This window comes from Rhinolophus sinicus, chromosome 3 (assembly GCF_057876585.1).
Source record: "Rhinolophus sinicus isolate RSI-liver-muscle chromosome 3, RSI-T2T, whole genome shotgun sequence".
Classification (NCBI taxonomy): domain Eukaryota; kingdom Metazoa; phylum Chordata; class Mammalia; order Chiroptera; family Rhinolophidae; genus Rhinolophus; species Rhinolophus sinicus.
This window is the reverse complement of record NC_142503.1, coordinates 48,989,798-49,007,838: the sequence shown is the minus strand read 5'-3', so window position 1 is coordinate 49,007,838 and position 18,041 is coordinate 48,989,798. Positions and strand designations below refer to the sequence as shown.

The 18,041-nt window shown below is 39.6% G+C and overlaps 2 protein-coding genes across 4 annotated transcripts in view; one reads left to right on the top strand and one right to left on the bottom strand.

The window, feature by feature from the left end:
• IQGAP2 (IQ motif containing GTPase activating protein 2) overlaps nt 1–18,041 on the bottom strand; it is a 268,669-nt gene that overhangs the window by 71,241 nt on the left and 179,387 nt on the right. The window contains exons 13-14 of the mRNA XM_019728145.3: nt 16,975–17,138; nt 2,371–2,461 (exon numbers count right to left, since the gene is read on the bottom strand). Of these exons, the coding sequence (XP_019583704.3) occupies nt 2,371–2,461; nt 16,975–17,138 (255 nt within the window). The remainder of the gene's footprint in view (nt 1–2,370; nt 2,462–16,974; nt 17,139–18,041) is intronic.
• F2RL2 (coagulation factor II thrombin receptor like 2) lies at nt 6,124–16,043 on the top strand. 3 transcript variants are annotated; one of them, XM_074328813.2, is made up of 4 exons: nt 6,124–6,348; nt 10,400–11,235; nt 13,625–13,688; nt 14,601–16,043. In XM_074328813.2, exons 1-3 carry the CDS (start codon nt 6,285–6,287, stop codon nt 13,655–13,657), a joined length of 933 nt encoding a protein of 310 aa, XP_074184914.2. In that variant the 5' UTR covers nt 6,124–6,284; the 3' UTR covers nt 13,658–13,688; nt 14,601–16,043. The 3 variants fall into 3 exon arrangements, with proteins under 3 accessions (XP_074184914.2, XP_088652704.1, XP_019583705.3); XM_088796578.1 differs by having other exon boundaries at nt 13,625–16,043; XM_019728146.3 differs by lacking the exons at nt 13,625–13,688; nt 14,601–16,043 and having other exon boundaries at nt 10,400–12,967.

Here is an 18,041-nt window from a genome sequence, read left to right as displayed (position 1 = left end):
TCTATGAAAATAGAAGCTTAGAATAAAATAAAAAAAAACCCATGTTCTCATTTGAGCCAATGTGGGGCTTCTGCCAGTGGCTGAGTGTGTCAATTCCAGTTATGCATTGGACCTGGGGAAGCGGGAAAATTCCAGGGTGGGTTTGAGGACCCACCAGGTTCACTGTGAGACAGACCTGAGCGGACACTCCATTGACTACCTAACTGCCATAAGCCACTACACCGACTGGTGGACCACAGTGAAGTTTTGGGTCTCCCGGAATTAGTGTCAGTTCAGAGCCAGGGTCTAGTAATCCCTGAAAAGACTGGTAATGTCCTTTCCCCACAGGACTGTCACCATGGTAAAAGGCCACAGGTCTTTTTTGGGGAAGCCTGCGATAAAGATGAACAGTATACAATTTTGGTAGTGTAGCAGAGTCCTTTCTCAAGGGGATTTGGCCTCCCCTTTATTAAAGGTGTTCTGGGTCTGTAAATGGGCTCAAGTCTGGGGACTGTTTGAGGGGCCATGACTTTCTGTTTTTGTCTTGTTCTTTTGTTGTTTTTGGTTTATATACCACATATCAGTGAAATCATATGGTTCTCTGCTTTTTCTGTCTGACTTATTTCGCTTAGCATTATACTCTCAAGATCCATCACAAATGTTCCTATATCATCTTTTCTTACCGCCAAATAGTATTCCATTGTGTATATAACCACAACTTCTTTATCCATTCATCTATCGAAGGATATTTTGGTTGTTTCCATGTCTTGGCCACGGTAAACAAAGCTGCAATGAATATTGGAGCACACGTGTCTTTATGGATAAATGTTTGCCGGAACTAGTTGGGCTGTGAATCTGTGTCTGCGGTCCACAGTTCTCAGAACAGCAAATATTCTGTTCTTTTGATGTGACACTGCTACTGTTCTGTTTCTAGTACCGGGCAGGTGGGGGCGGGGCGAGCTCTGGGAGGGTAGGGAGGGGGCGGCTAGTCTCAGTGCCTAAGGCTTCCGTTCTCTGCTCGGCAGTGAGGGCTTAAACCACCGTTTTCAGCTTTCTTCCCTCAGTCTTTTCTCCGAGGTCTCTGCTGTGAGCATTGGGTTCAGCCATGTTATGTGCTGCCCCCTCAGTCCTGTGGGCCATAAGCAGAGCCCTAGCAGTCCGAGTTCTTCCCTCTCCCGCAGCTGTGATAGATCCGGGATGCAGCGAGCTCGGAGCACTGAGCTTGGTCTGCATCCTGTGCCCACGCAGCTCCGTCTCTGCACTTCTCTCTTCCCTCCTCCCCCGCTCATAGGATTCGCCCACCTTTAGGTGAATTCAGTAGTGGGCCTCTTCGTCTTGCCTGTCTGCTGTGCAGGGAGTCCTTTGTGGAGTTATTGTTGTTCGATTAGTTGTAACTTCCAGGGGAGCTTTACAGAGGCTCACCTCACGCCACCATTTTGATGACATCTCTTATGACTTTCTGTTTTTATGATTCAAGTTATACTTCTATTCACTTGACCTAGAATTCTTCTTCCCACTTGTATAAATCAAGTAAGAATTTAGTAACTGTCTTTTTCACTTCTAGGAAAACCATATTCAGTTAGCCAATTCCATAGTTGTCTGTGAATCAGATTATTCTGATTATGGCTTTGACTCTGCTGTCCATCACAGTAAGTACATCCATTTATGATTTGGTGATTAAGTACTGCCACCTGGCCTCTGCTGGCTTACCTACAGATTCAGGACTTGCTAGTGTCTCCACAATTGCATAAGTCAGCTCCTTAAAATAAATTTCCATCTTTCTCTCTCCATATATATGTGTGTGTATATAGATAGACAGCGTATATACTATATATAATACTTTCAGAAAATCAGATCTATCATCTATCTGTCTGTCTATCTGTCTATCTGTCTATCTATCTATCTATCTATCTATCTATCTATCTATCTATCTATCTATCTATGTATTTATCTATCTATCTTAGTTTTTTCCAGAAAAGAAATATATGTAGTTCTGTTTCTCTGGAAAACCCTGAGTAAAACAATAAAAGGCATGGAAAGGAGGATGGGCATTCATTAAGCAGAGACAGGTTAGTTTTCTAAGGATTAAAATAAGAAAGGACCTGATTAAACTATAAATTTGAGAGTTTAGAAACCACTTTTTGCTTCCTGGATTTTGTTCAGCAACATTCTCAGAATTTGCTGGAGATAGTACCGAATCATAGAAAAGAGTGTAACCAACAGATCTTATTGTATACGTGCATTCAAGAATGAAAATTGGTAAGAGTCCAAGTCTTTTCAGAAATTAAAAATTACATAATCTTTAAAAAATTAGGAATTAAAATAAAAATTCAGAAGTATAACAGATACAAGCAAGGCAAGCTGAGCCAGCAAAAGGAGGCGAGGGCTTACACTGCTTTGCTTTGTCCTGGTGCATGTTGGCCTCATAGACTGCATGCTGTATCTCATCGAGCCAAAGGATTTTAGAAGCACTCGCAGGGTCCTGGGAATATTGTCATAGAATAAAAGAAAGAACAGTGAATGATGATGAAACAGAATTAATAACTGCTTCTTAGGAGTCATTTTATTATAATCTCCACAGCTCTTATTTAGCAACTACCAAGTACTGCCATATACTGTATACTAATGAAATAGAGGGGAGGCCGGATGACTCAGTTGATTAGAGCACGAGCTCTGAACAACAGGTTTGCTGGTTCGATTTCCACATGGGCCAGTGAGCTGCGCCCTCCACAACTAGATTGAAGACAATGAGCTGTAGGTGGAGCAGCCGGATGGCTCAGTTGGTTAGAGCACCAGCTCTCGACAACAAGGCTGCCAGTTCAATTCCCACATGGGATGGTGGGCTGTGCCCCCTGCAACTAAAGATTGAAAACAGCAATTGGACTTGGAGCTGTGCTGCACCCTCCACAACTAGATTGAAGGACAATGACTTGGAGCTGATGGGCCCTGGAGAAACACACTGTTCACCAATTAAAAAAAAAAATATATATATATATATACACACACACACACACACACACACACACACACACACACCTACACACACACACAGACACACATATATGTGTGTGTGTGTCCATATTAAAAAAACAAAAAACAAATAGACTCCCAATCCAACCATTTTTCCCTTCTCTCCTGCCACCCCATTTAGTCCAGCCCACCGTCATCTCTCAGCTGGACAGCTGCATTGGTCTCCTGTTTGCTTTTGCTGCTTCCAAGTTGGCCCTCTACCACATTGGACCTCTACAGAGACCCACCAGATGATCTCTTCAAAATGGGTATCTCTTTACACCACTCCTTGGCTTAAACTCCTCCAAAGGTTTCCTCCTGCAGTTAGGAGGAAACAACACTCCCTTCCCATGGACTGTGGGGATCTAATGATCTGACCCTGCTGACCCCTCAGGCTTCACCTCACACTCCTCTACTCCCTGTTCCAGATCTTCACACCAGCCTCCTTCAGATTACAACATTCTACCCCAGCTACGTGGCTGTTGGTTTTTCATCATTCAGACCTTAATTCAAATGCCACCTCCTCTGAGAAAGGCTTCTCTGGCTACCCTTGTCAAATACTCTCTCCCAATCACTCAGTAACTGTGGTTCCCAGGGTGGCCCAGAGGGCCATGGGACACTTTAAATTTGAAGGAAACACAATGACACTCAACGTTTATCAGCTACAGAGACAAAAATAAAACCAAAATAACCCCCCCAAACTCCAAATAAAAACATAGTGATTGGCCTCACAGAGCTAACAGTTTAGTGTAAGAGAGAGATGTATCAAAAAATAATTATAATATGTGATTAGGGCAACATTAGCTATAGATACATAATCTAGAAATAGTCAAGAAGGGATGAACTTATAGTAAGTAGGGGTGTTAAATGGCAGGGGAAGAAAAGACTAAGTAGTTAAGAATAGCTTCAAAAAGGAAGTAATAGCGGCAATGAAAAGGTATTGAATTATCTTTAGTATTTACTTTTCAGTTGATTCTGATATCTTGCTACAAATATATAAATATAAAATATACAAACTTGTCCAAGATTACAAGTAAATTTTATCAGTAGAAATTAAATATTTTTTGGGAAGAGAAGACATGGCAGTCTTCAAACCTATTTCCATCACATACTAACATGAGATAATGTAGGTGGAAAGGGCTCTGAAAATGAGACAAAATCTCTGTTATTTCATCCTGCATCATTTGGGCGAATGGAGACCACTGCGGAAAGCCTGGCCCCTGTATCTACAGTCGTCTAGAGCTAAATCTGCCATATGGGAACCACCAGCTGTTAGTAAGATTTTCCATTTCTTAGCAGAATGAATGGGGAAGGTTCAAATGAAAAGCAGGATGAGAAGTTGAAGACTAGAGAAGGAATACAGAGACAGGAGATCAGGAACGATTTTTTCTGTCTCAATGGCCAAAGAGAACCCGAACCCTCCCGGAAAGTACAGCCTAATACTAAGGTCCATATCAGTTCACTGATGTGCATCTCAGTTTTTTTGAAGGGTATTTACCAAATTCCTTCATAACTTATCACTGTGGAAGATGCACCATACAAACGTTTATGCAGATGAGAAGTAAGTTCCCATTTCCAATCCCATTTCCAAGCTGAAGGTATTAGTTTTATAAGCCAAATTGAAGAGAGACTTTGCAAATCAAATGAATTCAAGTTAACAAATTACATCATGACTCATTGAACTAAAGCGTTTGCTACAGCTAAATGCACAACCAAAAGTAAAAAAACCGAACCCTACCAATGTAACATCTCCTTTTCAGTTGCTCACTAGAAGGCTGGAAATTTTATATTTACAGGATGGCCACGGCTCTACCTAAACAGCCAGGTTCAACATATGAGTTGCAAATGGATTACATGAACAGAAACTAGGCCATATGCAAATCAAGTAATAAATTCCTGAATTTAGATGATTCCTAGAAAATTTTAATTAAACAAAAAGGTACCCTCTCTTCAATACTTTGTTTTTTTTGGTTATTATTTCTACAATAAAATAGCATTTTATGTCAGTTTGTGTTATGTAGTTGTTATGTAGTTGAAGTCACGTGTTATGTAGTTGAAGTACTAAAGACTGACTTTTGATTGTAAAATTTGGGGTGGTGAAATTAATCAAGCTGTGAAAAGTTTACACAGATCAATTCCTTCCTTCCATATCGCCGGAGCCTTTAAGTCTCACATGAAATTTGCTTTTTCTGATTCTTGCTTCATTTATGGGACACAGGCTGTTGGGTTGTCTGACTTCGGATTTAACCTGAAGCTTCGTTAATTATAGGAAAATCAGTTATAATGCAGTATTTTTTCCTCCATATTAAAACACATCCTCTAGAATAGAACTACTCATAAAAACTGATATGTTACACATCAGTGTGAATATATTTGATACTACTGAGTTGTGTTACTGTGTTAACATTTAATAATGGCTAAGATGGTAAATTTTGTTATGTATATTTTACCACAATTAAAAAAAAAAAAAGCTTATTGTAGACCTGCTCATCAACACCCATGAAATAAAGGGAGTCCTCTGCACAATTCAATGTTGTTTTATGATTTTAGTTTAAACAGTGTTGTGACCCCCCCTCCCCTTTGATCTGACCCTATTGAATGGTTCATAATATGTTGAACTATGGCAAAACAAAATACTATAAAACCAAGTTCTGGCCAGGTACAGATGACAAATTCAGACTAATGTGACACTGATGAAGAATTTTCAAAGTAATTAAGCACTTAAACAATTTTAACTTCATGAAAAACGTTTGCTTTCCATAATTTATTTAATTTGTAATTATGTAATGAGTTTAAGAATTAAAATTTGAAATAGCAGGTGGGGCGATTTCTGACAGCTAAATATTAAGTAGAAATCACACTCTGGAACCACATTTTTAAAACAGGTAAAATGAGATATGGGACAGAGTCAAAACTCATTGCTACTCAGCATCTATGTTCAGCTTCCTTCTGTAAAGGACAGTACACTATCTGTATTCTTTCACTGCACATAGCATACTGGGAGGGATTTACAGCATCTGTTCAGAATGGATTGTTAAAGGTGGGTAAGAGTTAAATGACTCTCCCGGAATAATGTAATGTTCTTAGGAGTTCAGCCTGAGTCATGCACACTGAAACACAAGTGCTGTCACACCCTTTCCCTGAAGAGGACCCGGGCAAGTTTCCTGCCTGCAGAGCACGAGAGAGCACAGTTCTACCGTTTCCATTTGCTGTTAACATGTGGAGCTGAGGTGAAACCGTGCTCCTTAATTTTATACATTTGATAACGTTTGGAAAACAGGACTCAGGTCATCGAGATGAAAGCCCTCATCTTTGCAGCTGCTGGAGTAACGCTTCTGTCGCTCACTTTTTGTCAAAGCGGTAAGCTCTTTTCTTACAGGGTAGGCTGGAGGTGCTGGTTTGTGTTAGAAGAGTCAACTGAATCTATTTTCTTGGTATTTCACACAAATTGCAACCCAAAAGGCAGAGTTTGATTTTAGTTATTAAAAGGTGGCATCATGGAAGTGAAAATAGCTATAGTTCGTTCACTCTATTCAAACCTTATCAGACTTAGCGTTCTGTATTTATACTTAAAAATTTGTGGCACAGTCAAGATTTTTAGATCTCTACAATTATTTCAAGAATCAATTTGTGAGAAGTTTTTGTTTTGTAAGAATTTCCTCTAACTCAGCAAAGATAGCACTTTCTAAAGAGATTTAAAAAATCCTATATTTGTACCTTCTGATAAGACATAAAGTGGGGAGAACCAGAATATTCCCAGGAAGATTGAGTGGTCTGCTTTCAATAATCAATAATGCTAACAAATTAGTGTTTCTTAATGAAATACCCTTTCTGACTTTCAGTGGTAGCAGGGAGTTTTCCCTACCTTCATATATGATTTTAAAATTTTAGAAATGAAGTCTCCCAAATACTATTATTCAACTCTTAATGTGTTTCCTATTTTCGCCAACATAACATTAACCTGTAATCTCCTGCTTGCTCCAAAATTAACCAATATGGGATAGATCTGTATCCACAACTCCAGTCAACATTATTAGGAGTGGGAGTACTGGGCAGTGGGAGAGCTGGGCATTGGGAGAGCTGGGCAGGGGGAGAGCTGGGCGGGGGAGAGCTGGGCAGGGGGAGAGCTGGGCAGTGGGAGAGCTGGGCAGTGGGAGCGCTGGGCAGAGGAGCAATGAGGGGCAAGAAAACCAAAATTACACAAAAAAGATCCAAACCTTTGTAAAGGAATGTTGTTAAAACTGCCAGTTGGAATCACCGAGGTGGTTGTAGGAGAGTGCTAAGAGAACTTGTGGATAGTAGCATGTGTGGGATTTATGAATAGTATTGAGCGCTATTTCTGGGAGTGGATGAACCAAAATGCAGCAGAATAGCAAAAGAGGTTTGTGGAGGTGGTTCCTTCAAGATGCTGGTGGGGTTTGGTGGAAGTGAAAAGGGGGGATTCAAAGGTAATTGGGTAAAAGGCAGTGAATTTGCTTTCTTCATTAGGGATGGGGGAGAAATGTGAAGTGGCCACAGTCTGTTCCCTGTGGAACAGTGCCTCTCTAAGACGTTTTCCCAGGTTGAAAAACATTTTTGAAACATTATACTGAATGGAAACCTGTATAAAGAACTCAAATAAATTTAAAAAAAAAATAAAATTTAACAGTGAGTTCTATTCTTAAGGAAAACCAGGTGCTCGAGCATAAAAGACTTATTCAAGCTGAACCAGATCAGCTGGAATTCTCATGGGAAAGAATCAAGACTTTTCCACAGTCAGCGTTCAGTATGTTTTCAGGCAGGACGTCTTGCTCAATCGCAGGAATTCTCTGAAAGCTGACAAACACTTGGTTTCAACAGTTCTCTTATCAGATCCTGAAGGCAAACAACTCGTACAGTATGTTCCTCAGCCACCATTTTCAAGCTTTGTGCCTATCTGGAAAGGCACTTCTTTTTGGGTGATGTCAGACACAAGAATTTTCCAAAATGCAAAAGTGAGCAGAAGGATTTGTGTGGCTGAACTCAAGTGTCACACAACATGCCTCACGGTTCACATCTAAACATAGACACAAACCACCACCACTTCCAAAATTTTCTTTCCTTTTCTTTAATCTGTCTTCCCTTAAACAACCCCTGAGCACCTCCCTGCCCCTACTTGTTCAGGCAAAACTCTCCCTCTATGTTACACACTGAATTCAATTTGTGCAATCTCAGCGTGATGAGGTAGGCTTCAATTTCACCAGGGGTGAACTAGCAGAGAGGAAAACAGGAAGAGAAACTGGCTTTAAATGAGAACCAGGTAACTTAGCACCAACCTCAAGCATTCAACATGTAGAAACTCAGAGGTCATGTGAAAAGGAATTGGCAGAGAAATGGTATTTTAAATCGGTAAGTATGAGGTTTAAATTCAGCATAAAATTTCTTAAGGTGACAGAAATTTGAGAGAATCTACTTTCTACACGTGTCAAAGATGAATTTATGGAAAAATTATATAATGATAAACAGGTTTGAGTATGAAGGTTTGTTTTTGAAATTGCTCTTTCAAGAATTAGGATTATGAATATCAGCAAGCCACGTAAGGCCCAGTGTTTATAGTATGTATTTGTGTTTCTATCCTTTATTTTTTCCATTTCCAACTGCTCAGATCATCATTATCAATTTCATCTTCTGATTTTTCGTCTCGTCTCCCCTTAAAATCTACATTGCCCCTAAAATCTGCCTTTGGATGTTTTCTTTCCTCACATCTCTCCCTAGGCCATCCAACCACTCCTACTAAATTAAACTACAGCCTCTATGCAGACTAAACAAATCCATACTTCTCATTTCGGCTCCACACATAAGTCTTCTAACCTGTCCTGGGACATTTTACATACTACTATCCCATCAGCAACTCAAACTCAGGAATACTCAAAACTGAGATCTCAGCTTCCCCCTGTGCCTTGGACCATCCTCCTCCAAGTCATCTAGAGTAGAAACGTCCAAGTCATGTTTGCCTCCTGACTCTCCAGCACCACGTCCATAGCCAGTTGGATGCCCAGTCCCTTTGAGTCTCCATCAAAGAGTCTCATGTATTCATCTTTACCATTCCACTGCCATTCTCTAGTTCCGTTAACTCACCATCTTGAATTTCAATGATTACAGTAGACTCCAAATCAGGCCACCTCGCCTCCAATTTCTTATCTTTTCAGTCTACTCTTTGCACTATCACCAAAGTCGTCTTAAACACAAATTATATAATGGTTGTGTTAGTTTTCCATTGCTGCTATCACAAATCACCATCGTGGCTTAAAGCAAAACATTGTATTTCTGGAGGTTACAAGTCTGTTCCTTCTAGAGGGTCGAGGGGAGAATCTGTTTTCTCGCCTTTTTCAGCTGCTAGAAGCTACTTGCATTCCTTGGTTCATGGCTCTTTCTTCCATCTTCAAAGTCAGCATCATAGCATCTTTAAATGTCTCTTTCTTTGACTTTGACTCTCTTGCCTCCCTCTTATAAGGACTCTTATGGTTACACTGGGCCCATGAGGACAATCCAGGATATTCTTCCCATCTCAAGATCCTTAATCACATCTGCAAAATCCCTTTTGCCATGTAAGGTAACACTTTTACATGCTCCATACATTATTAGCACATGGAATCTTTGGGGCACCATTGTGCCATCTACCACAATGGTCATCTCTCTGTGCATACTTTTTTTATTGTACAACTCCAGCATCTATCAATGGACACATGATCTCTTAGGACAGTTTAAAGGTCCTTCAGAGATTTGGCTGTAAGCTCATGTTTCAACTTCATCTCTCAGATGCACTTTATTAGCATAAGACAATACATTTTTGTGTAACGTTTTCACTACTAATCTGAGAGTTGAAGACAGGGATGGAGTTTATTTAAAAGTTTATGCAATCAAGTAGGCAATAAACATTTGTTGAATTAACTTATCTGACATTCCCGGATCCCATGCCGGCCCACAGTAAGCCCTTGCCCATTCATCATCTACCAGAATCTTATTCGTCTATGAAATTCTAACTCTTTACAAACCTCACTCATCTTTCCTTACATTTATATTTTCCTTGACATTTTGCTCAAACATCTAAATCTGTTAACTATTGTCTGAGTGCCGATACAGTTTATAATCAACATGACATTGGCCTAAAATGGTCTGATGTACTATTTTTGTTTCCTCCAACAGCATTACAAATTACTTACATGTAAGGAAATGTCATCAAGGTTTTGCTCCTGCATGGGCTAGCATGATGCTGGGGCATAGCATATGCCTGTTGATTGCCTGAACTATAATGATTTTTAAAAAATAAAAATGATTCTAAATTTTAAAACTACAGAAATTATGTAGCATAATACATTTAGTTTTATTTCCTTCTGAACCATAGATATGGGTCAGCAAAATACCATTTGTTAATACTTCTTTTTCATTACAGGATTGGAAAATGATTCAGACAACTTGGCAGAGCCAATGTTATCTATTAAGACCTTTCGTGGAGCCCCCCCAAATTCTTTTGAAGAGTTCCCCCTTTCGGCCATAGAAGGTTGGACAGGAACCAAAAGTGTAAATATTAAGTGCCCTGAAGAAAGAGTTTCAAATCTCCACGTCAGTAATGCTACCATGGGGTATCTGAGCAGCTCCTTAAGTACCAAACTGATACCCGCCATCTACATCCTGCTGTTCGCAGTAGGTGTGCCAGCCAACGCAGTGACCCTGTGGATGCTCTTCTTCAGGACCAGACCAATCTGTATGACCATCTTCTACATCAACTTGGCCATTGCAGATTTTCTTTTGTGTGCCACACTGCCCTTTAAAATAGCTTACCATCTCAGTGGGAACAATTGGGTATTTGGAGAGTTCATGTGTCGGGCCACCACGGTCATCTTTTATGGCAACATGTACTGCTCCATTCTGCTCCTCACCTGCCTCAGCATCAGTCGCTACCTAGCCATTGTCCATCCTTTCACTTACCGGGGGCTGCCCAAGCGCACCTATGCCTTGGTAACATGTGGATTGGTGTGGGCTACAGTTTTCTTATACATGTTGCCATTTTTCATCCTGAAGCAGGAGTATTATCTTGTCCAGCTGGACATTACCACCTGCCATGATGTCCACAACACATGCGAGTCTTCATCTCCCTTCCAACTCTACTACTTCATCTCCTTGGCATTCTTTGGATTCTTAATTCCATTTGTGGTCATTATCTACTGCTACACAGCCATCATTCGGACACTTAATACATATGATCAGAGATGGTCGTGGTATGTTAAGGCGAGTCTCCTCATTCTCGTGATCTTTACCATTTGCTTTGCTCCAAGCAATATTATACTTATTATTCACCATGCCACCTACTATTACAACACTGATGGCTTATACTTTATCTATCTCATAGCTTTGTGCCTTGGTAGTCTGAATAGTTGCCTAGATCCATTCTTTTATTTTCTCATGTCAAAAATTAAAGATCACTCCACTGCTTACCTTACAATAGTGAAATCATCTTAGAGAACAAGGAAAGCTATTTGTGAAAACATACCTTCATGGGATAACATGCGCATAAGTGCAAGCAGCTCTATTCTCTAGCTCCATTTTTGAGCTCCTAAGAGATAGTGCTTCAAAATAAAACATTACAAAAGCAATAGCTTTTTAAAAATCTTGATCAGTATTTTAAGAACATCAGTGCAGGAAAAAAGATATCACCACTCTCTTACTGGCAACTGACACATTTGCCTGACTGGTCCTTCAAGCTCTTTATATCTCCATCTTCCCTACTTCTATGAGGTTATTACTTTAGATGACTTGAGGGAGACTAGGACAAGGGTACAGCATGGGGAGAAGCTAAGATCGCAGTTTTCAGTAACTGGTGTCAATTTTGATTCTTCAGCCTCTCATATTGATGGCTGCTTCATTAGCTGATGCTAACTTTGTAATGTCTCTCACTAGGATCCATCATCCTAGTCCCACTTTTGCCTTCCAGCCACTCTCTTTACGCCAGCCTATCTATTCACCATTTTGTGGACCACTGCCAGATTATTCTTGCTCAAATATCAGTTTGAATACATCACTCAAAACCCCCAGCTCAAAAACCTCCATTGCCTCTCTGCTGCTTTGGAACAAACTATAAATCTTCAGCTTGGCATGCAGAGCTAGCTAACTTTTTAACTCTACTTCCCAATAAACCTTGCGTGTGATAGAGGCACTCGCCAAGCTTCTTGCTTTGCTGTGATTTTTTCTCTCGCTGCCTCTAATTGGAAAGCTATTTCTAACATGTTTGCCTTAATCCTTTCCATCTCTTGAAGTCCTTGAAAGAAAGACTATTCCCTGATTCTCAAGCTAGAAGTTCATTTTTCTAATCTGAACTTGCATAGCATTTTCTTGTGTTTTCATTACAGCACTTACATACTCATACAGTTCATTTATACACAAGTCTTAATTCCATAAACACTTAAGCACCACGTGTAGTAGAGAAGGGCTCGTCCTCTCCCTTCTTTATGCTGCTGGTAGCAGCCCCAGGTCCAGGTCTCCTCACGGTCTGTGGGGCCCAGCTCCATGCTTTATACAGCATGTGGTCAAATGAATGAAAGAATAAAAATCCCAAAGCGTCTTAACGGCATGAAAGCCCACTGAATTCATACTGAGAAAGCAAAGTACTCTGTATGACATGGGACAACATCATTTTTGATTGGGCATGTAAAAAAAGAAAAAAAAAAGGAAGCTAAGTTAAGAATATACTCCTAAAGTCATTTAGAAGTTTAAAATAATGCCTCCATTATTTTTGTCTCTTAGACAGTTTTTAATGGGGAAATGATATTTTGTTATAAACGCCCATTATCTTCCTGTAGGTAAATGAGTATATCTCCGTTAGTTTAGGGATTAGACAGGAAGTAAGCTATTAGTGATTAAGGGCATGAAGGATTGCTGAGATAAATTTTCAAGTCTGTAGGAATGTACTTTGACCATATACTCTGTAGTGACTAGCAAAGCAATAAAAAACATTTTAAATGCATAGTTTTGAATATGTAGAGTTTCTTATTTCATTTGACTTAGGTTAAAAAAAAACATGCACATATGTGTGTGGTTATGTGGAGAATAAAAATCAGGTAAACACGTAAAAGCAAGAAAAAAAATCTAAAATAAGTTTTACGAAGATGAACACTTCAGTGGAAGGAATTTGTTTCTGCAAATAAAGCCATCTGTAATACAGTTTTATCTAGGGAAAACATGCAATAATATTTACTTGTTAAGAGCACGCTTAATTTTTATGCAGCAAATACACATGCAGCAAAACAGACCTTTTGGGGGGTATAATTCAGATGTTCTCAAGCAAAGCCTTCAATTTTAAAATAGCTCACAACTCACTACCTCCAGAGACAGCAAGTGTTCTCTGCTAAGTGTGTACCAACATGCCCATTACCCAGAATTTCCTCAAGAGATAAAAGGAATTTGGTGCCTATACAAGGTTATACTTGAAATACCTTGAAATACCATTAACAAGGACTAAGAATCTTCACCAACTTATATCACTGTCATCAACCTTTGATAAAAATGAGCATCCATTCTAAGAAGATATTATCATTGAAACTTTTAATGCTGTGTACTTTGGCACAAGCTTTGTTGTCTACTGATAATACCAGTAATACAATTTTCTTCTATAATTTTCCAGGGCTGGACTTGGGAAGGCAAGGCACAGAAATAACACCATAAAACACACAACTGGAAACTTCCAGGTATTGAAACAGCAGAGGTTAAAAAAGGAACACAGAGACCCCACCAAATAAACAAAATCAGATTTTTTCCCCCAGGGAAAGAGAACAGGCTGAGAAAAGAAAGTTTCAAAATTACTGGCCAGAGAAAGAAAACTGTTTAAAAATAGGAATTTAGCCAAATTAGATTCATGGCCTGGAACTGTAGTGTTTTAAATGTGTCAGCTGTTGCCAATATAGTTCAAGACCCTAATTTTACTGGCCAAAGGTGGTTTAATGCCTGAACTAGAACCCAGATCCTAGGCTTATATTTGATGCTGTAATTACACTATTAAAGCTACTGCTTTCATACTCAGGAAGGAGGCACAGCAGAGAGCTGGTGCTGTATAGGCACTCGTGGAAGGCTTCTGGGTTCCCTGGAGCAGGGCTGTGGAGTTCCATCTTGATCTAGAACCCTGAGATTGCAATGCTCTGGAGGGGACCTCCACTGCCTGCCTATGAAAAGTTTGTAGAGTCAGGCTCACCTCAATAGGAAACAAACCCCCATGTGGCCGTGAGAGGTGAGGAACTCAGGTCTATTTTTACTCTGTACACAGAAGATTCCAACTTTGGTTTGTGGACAGAGCAGGGCCTATGTCTAGTAAGGACTTCGTGACACAGACATCACTCACCCCTTACCTGTGTGGCAGCTAGAGGTGCCCATAACAACATTACCTATATAAATTAAGTACTTTTTTGGGGTGTCAGGCTCCATGCTAAATACTCTAACACTTATATACAGTCATAATCAATGTAATTATATATATGTTGATATGCATTATATACCAACATAAAATATATTCATTTATTATATTATATATGTATATTATTGAATTCTTACCATAATCCTATAAGACAGGTACTATTATTCTCATTTTACATGTGTGAAAACTGAAGCATAGAAAATTTTGGTGACTTGACTAAAATCCCCAGCTAATTTGTGGCAACGCCAAGATTTGAATGGTGTCTTGTCTTCAAAACAAGTAACTTGTGTCTTCCAATGCCGGTGAATGTGCTATGTGCCAGGGCCACAGCTACATCAGTGGGGACAGCAGAAGGCGGTCCCCTCCTCCTCATTGACTGGGTCTCCTATTCTCCTCCCGCTGGGATGCGGGAACACAAGGCTTAGATGCGAGTCTCATTCTCTCACTCACAGGCATGAAAATTCAACCCAAGCCTCAGGTTCATTCACATCAGATAAGAGAGCACCCACGCTTGCTGTGAGGCTCAACTGAGGAAGATTTCTGTGAGGGTATCTGTAAAGCAGAGGGGGTAAGTCCATGCTACTGCTATCCCTATTGGAAGCCCCTACCTTAGGGAACAGTTTTCTTCACGTTTAATGAGGCAGTTTAGCAGTGTGAACAGAATTTACTTTTTTTTTTTTTTAATTTGAGTAAATTTTTATTTATTAAGTTTTTTCTTTTTCTTTTCTTTTCTTTTTTTTTTGCATCGGTAATACATGGTATAAAACTAAAAAGATTAGAAAATATATCTTCTTCCTTCAGCACTCAATGAGCTTCCCCAGAGGCAACCACTGCTGTTCCCTGCTGGGGACTATATGATGCCAAAATATTTCTAATGACTTGAGTTGAAGGTTGTTGCTTTGAAGGGAACACTGGATTAGAGCAGAAGGTCCTGTTCTAGAAACTAGACTAAGTGACTGTGGGAAGTAGCCCTTTGTGAGCTGTTCACATTTTTTTCTGAAAGTTTAGAAACACTGAGTAAGTAATACATGCACAGCCCTGTAAAAATTTTAAAAATCTGAACGGTACAAAAACAGAGTGAAAAAGAAGTCTCCCATTTATATCAGCCTTCTACCTAGTTCACCTTCCAGAAGGAGTCTCCTTCCAGAAGTATTTTATGCACACATAAGTGTAAATATATATGGGGGTGTATCCCATTTTTATGTATGTGGAAGCCTGCTTTTTTCACTTAACAGTACATATACATACTAAAAATTGTCTAATATAAATCCATTCATTTTTTTATGTATTTCACTGTATGGATATACTGCAATTCATTTAACCAGTCCCCTCCTAATGGGCACTTCGGATGTTTCTGGTCTTTTGCTGTTGCAAACAATGCTATGATAAACATCCTTTTCCATCTGCCATAATGTACCATAATATATGTTTCTGAATGACACAGAATGCAGCATGGTCACAGAACTAATTATTTTGGGGTAACTTTGGACAACTTAGTCTTAGTTTCATTATCTGTGAAATGGTAATAATGATAGTTCACGAGGCTGTTACGTGGATTATCTGAGAATATGCATCAAGTACCTAATATCATGCCTGGCAAACAGCAGGTGATCAATAAATGTTTGCTCTAACCAAAGCTACGTTTCCTGTTTCAGATGAGGCAGTTTCTCGGTTCTAAAGACCCATACAGAGGAGACGCTCACCCCTTTTGGGTTTGTTTGGTAGCTATGAGTGGCTAGGTCCCAGGTGGCGTCACTCCCACTCTCCACTGACAGGTTATACAGCCTCACCACTTAGTCCAGTACCCTTCCAATAGTGGCCAGTATCTGTAGGACTCCTTATAATATCACAAGCTCCACAGCCAGATAAAACCTTCTGTTCTTTATGGGGACTCTGGCCAGGTCACAGGTCAGTCTCCTCCTATGCCTAGAACAAACCATGCTGGTACCCATTACCTGCCTGCATCACCCTGCTTTCCACCCACCTAACCAACTCATTTTTACCTTTCAGGCCCAGCTCCTACTCTGTCTCCATGCCAGCTCAGCTTCTCTTAGGATTCTAATCCACAACAATCCCAACCATCTCTGAATCATTTTGTGCATTCCTCATTTTGACACTTTGCCACATACTTTACTGTTACTTAAGCAGTCTATCTGAGAATGCCTACTGCCTCAATAAATTTCGAAGCATTGAGGATAAAGACAGAGAACATTCAATGGTACCCTGGGTTCCTTGGATCCCCTTTCCCATACCAGATGCTATATATTGCATTATGTACCTACTACATGCTCAGTAAATATCCAATAACTTGGATTCTGAACAAGAACTCACCCACACTGAGTTTTCAGTAAAAGAGTAGAAGCAGTCATCAGCTCTGGAGCTGGCTTTCCCTCAATGTTTGATGGCAGGAAAATGATAGCCCTATCGCTTCCATTCTGACCCACAGGCAATTGCTGGGACAAGAAGCTCATAAGCTTTAGGAAAAATGGTTTTAAAAAAATCCTCCTTTCCACCTTTTTCCTCACCCAGTCTGTAAATTGGAAAAAAACAAAGCTCCTGAGACTCACCACGAGCTTCTGTGACTTAGCTTGGTATAAAACATCCTGGTAGTGCTGAGCGAGCTCTGGGTCGACATCTTTGATCTTAGCAGTAGGTAACATCAGCCCGTCTACAGTTTTTAAAGGATTCCCTTCATCAATAGCTTCGTTGATGTACCCTACAGCCACAATTCCTAGAAAATGAAGAAAACGTTTTCCTTTTAAGTTACAGTACATTATAAGTTCTCTAGAATTACCAATGGCAAAGATTGAGTTAGCAAGGGAGGGTGGGGAATCCACACACAAAAATGTAAGGGCTAATAAATAAGTATAGCCAAGGATGCAGGAGAAAAGACCAATGTACAAAAATCAGTTGTATGCCTATACACTTGCAATGTGCAGTCTGAAATGAAATCAAGAAAAAAATTCTATTTACAATACATTCCAGTTACAAATACATTATAATTACAAAAAGAACAGACAGGAATAAATTTAACGGAAGAAGCATAAGATATGCACACTGAAAACCATGGAGCACCATTGAAAATCATTAAAGACGACCTAAAGTAATGGAAAAATCATCTCCTGTTCATAGATTGGAAGACATAATATTAAGATAAAAGTACTCCTCAAATGGATCTACAGATTCAATGTAACCCCTATCAAAATCCCAGCTGCCTATTATTTTTTTTAACAGAAATTGCCAGGCTGATTCTAAAATTCATATGGAAATGCAAGGGACTAAGAATAAAAAATACAATGTTGAAAAAAGAACCACTATGCTGTATACCTGAACTAGTACAAAATAATATTGAATGTCAACTATAATTAAAAAAAAAAATGTGGTCATGGGATGTAAAGTACAGCATAGGGAATATAGTCAATAGTACTTTAACAGCTATATACGGTATTAGAGGGGTGGTAGACTTGTTGGGGTTATCACTTTCTGAGGGGTGTAAATGTCTAACCACTATGTAGTTTTGTACACCTGAAACTAATAAAAAAGAAAGAAAAAGAACAATGTTGGAGGACTCTTCCAAATTTCAAAACTACAAAGCTATAGTTAATACCGCATGGTACTGGCATAAGCATTGGCA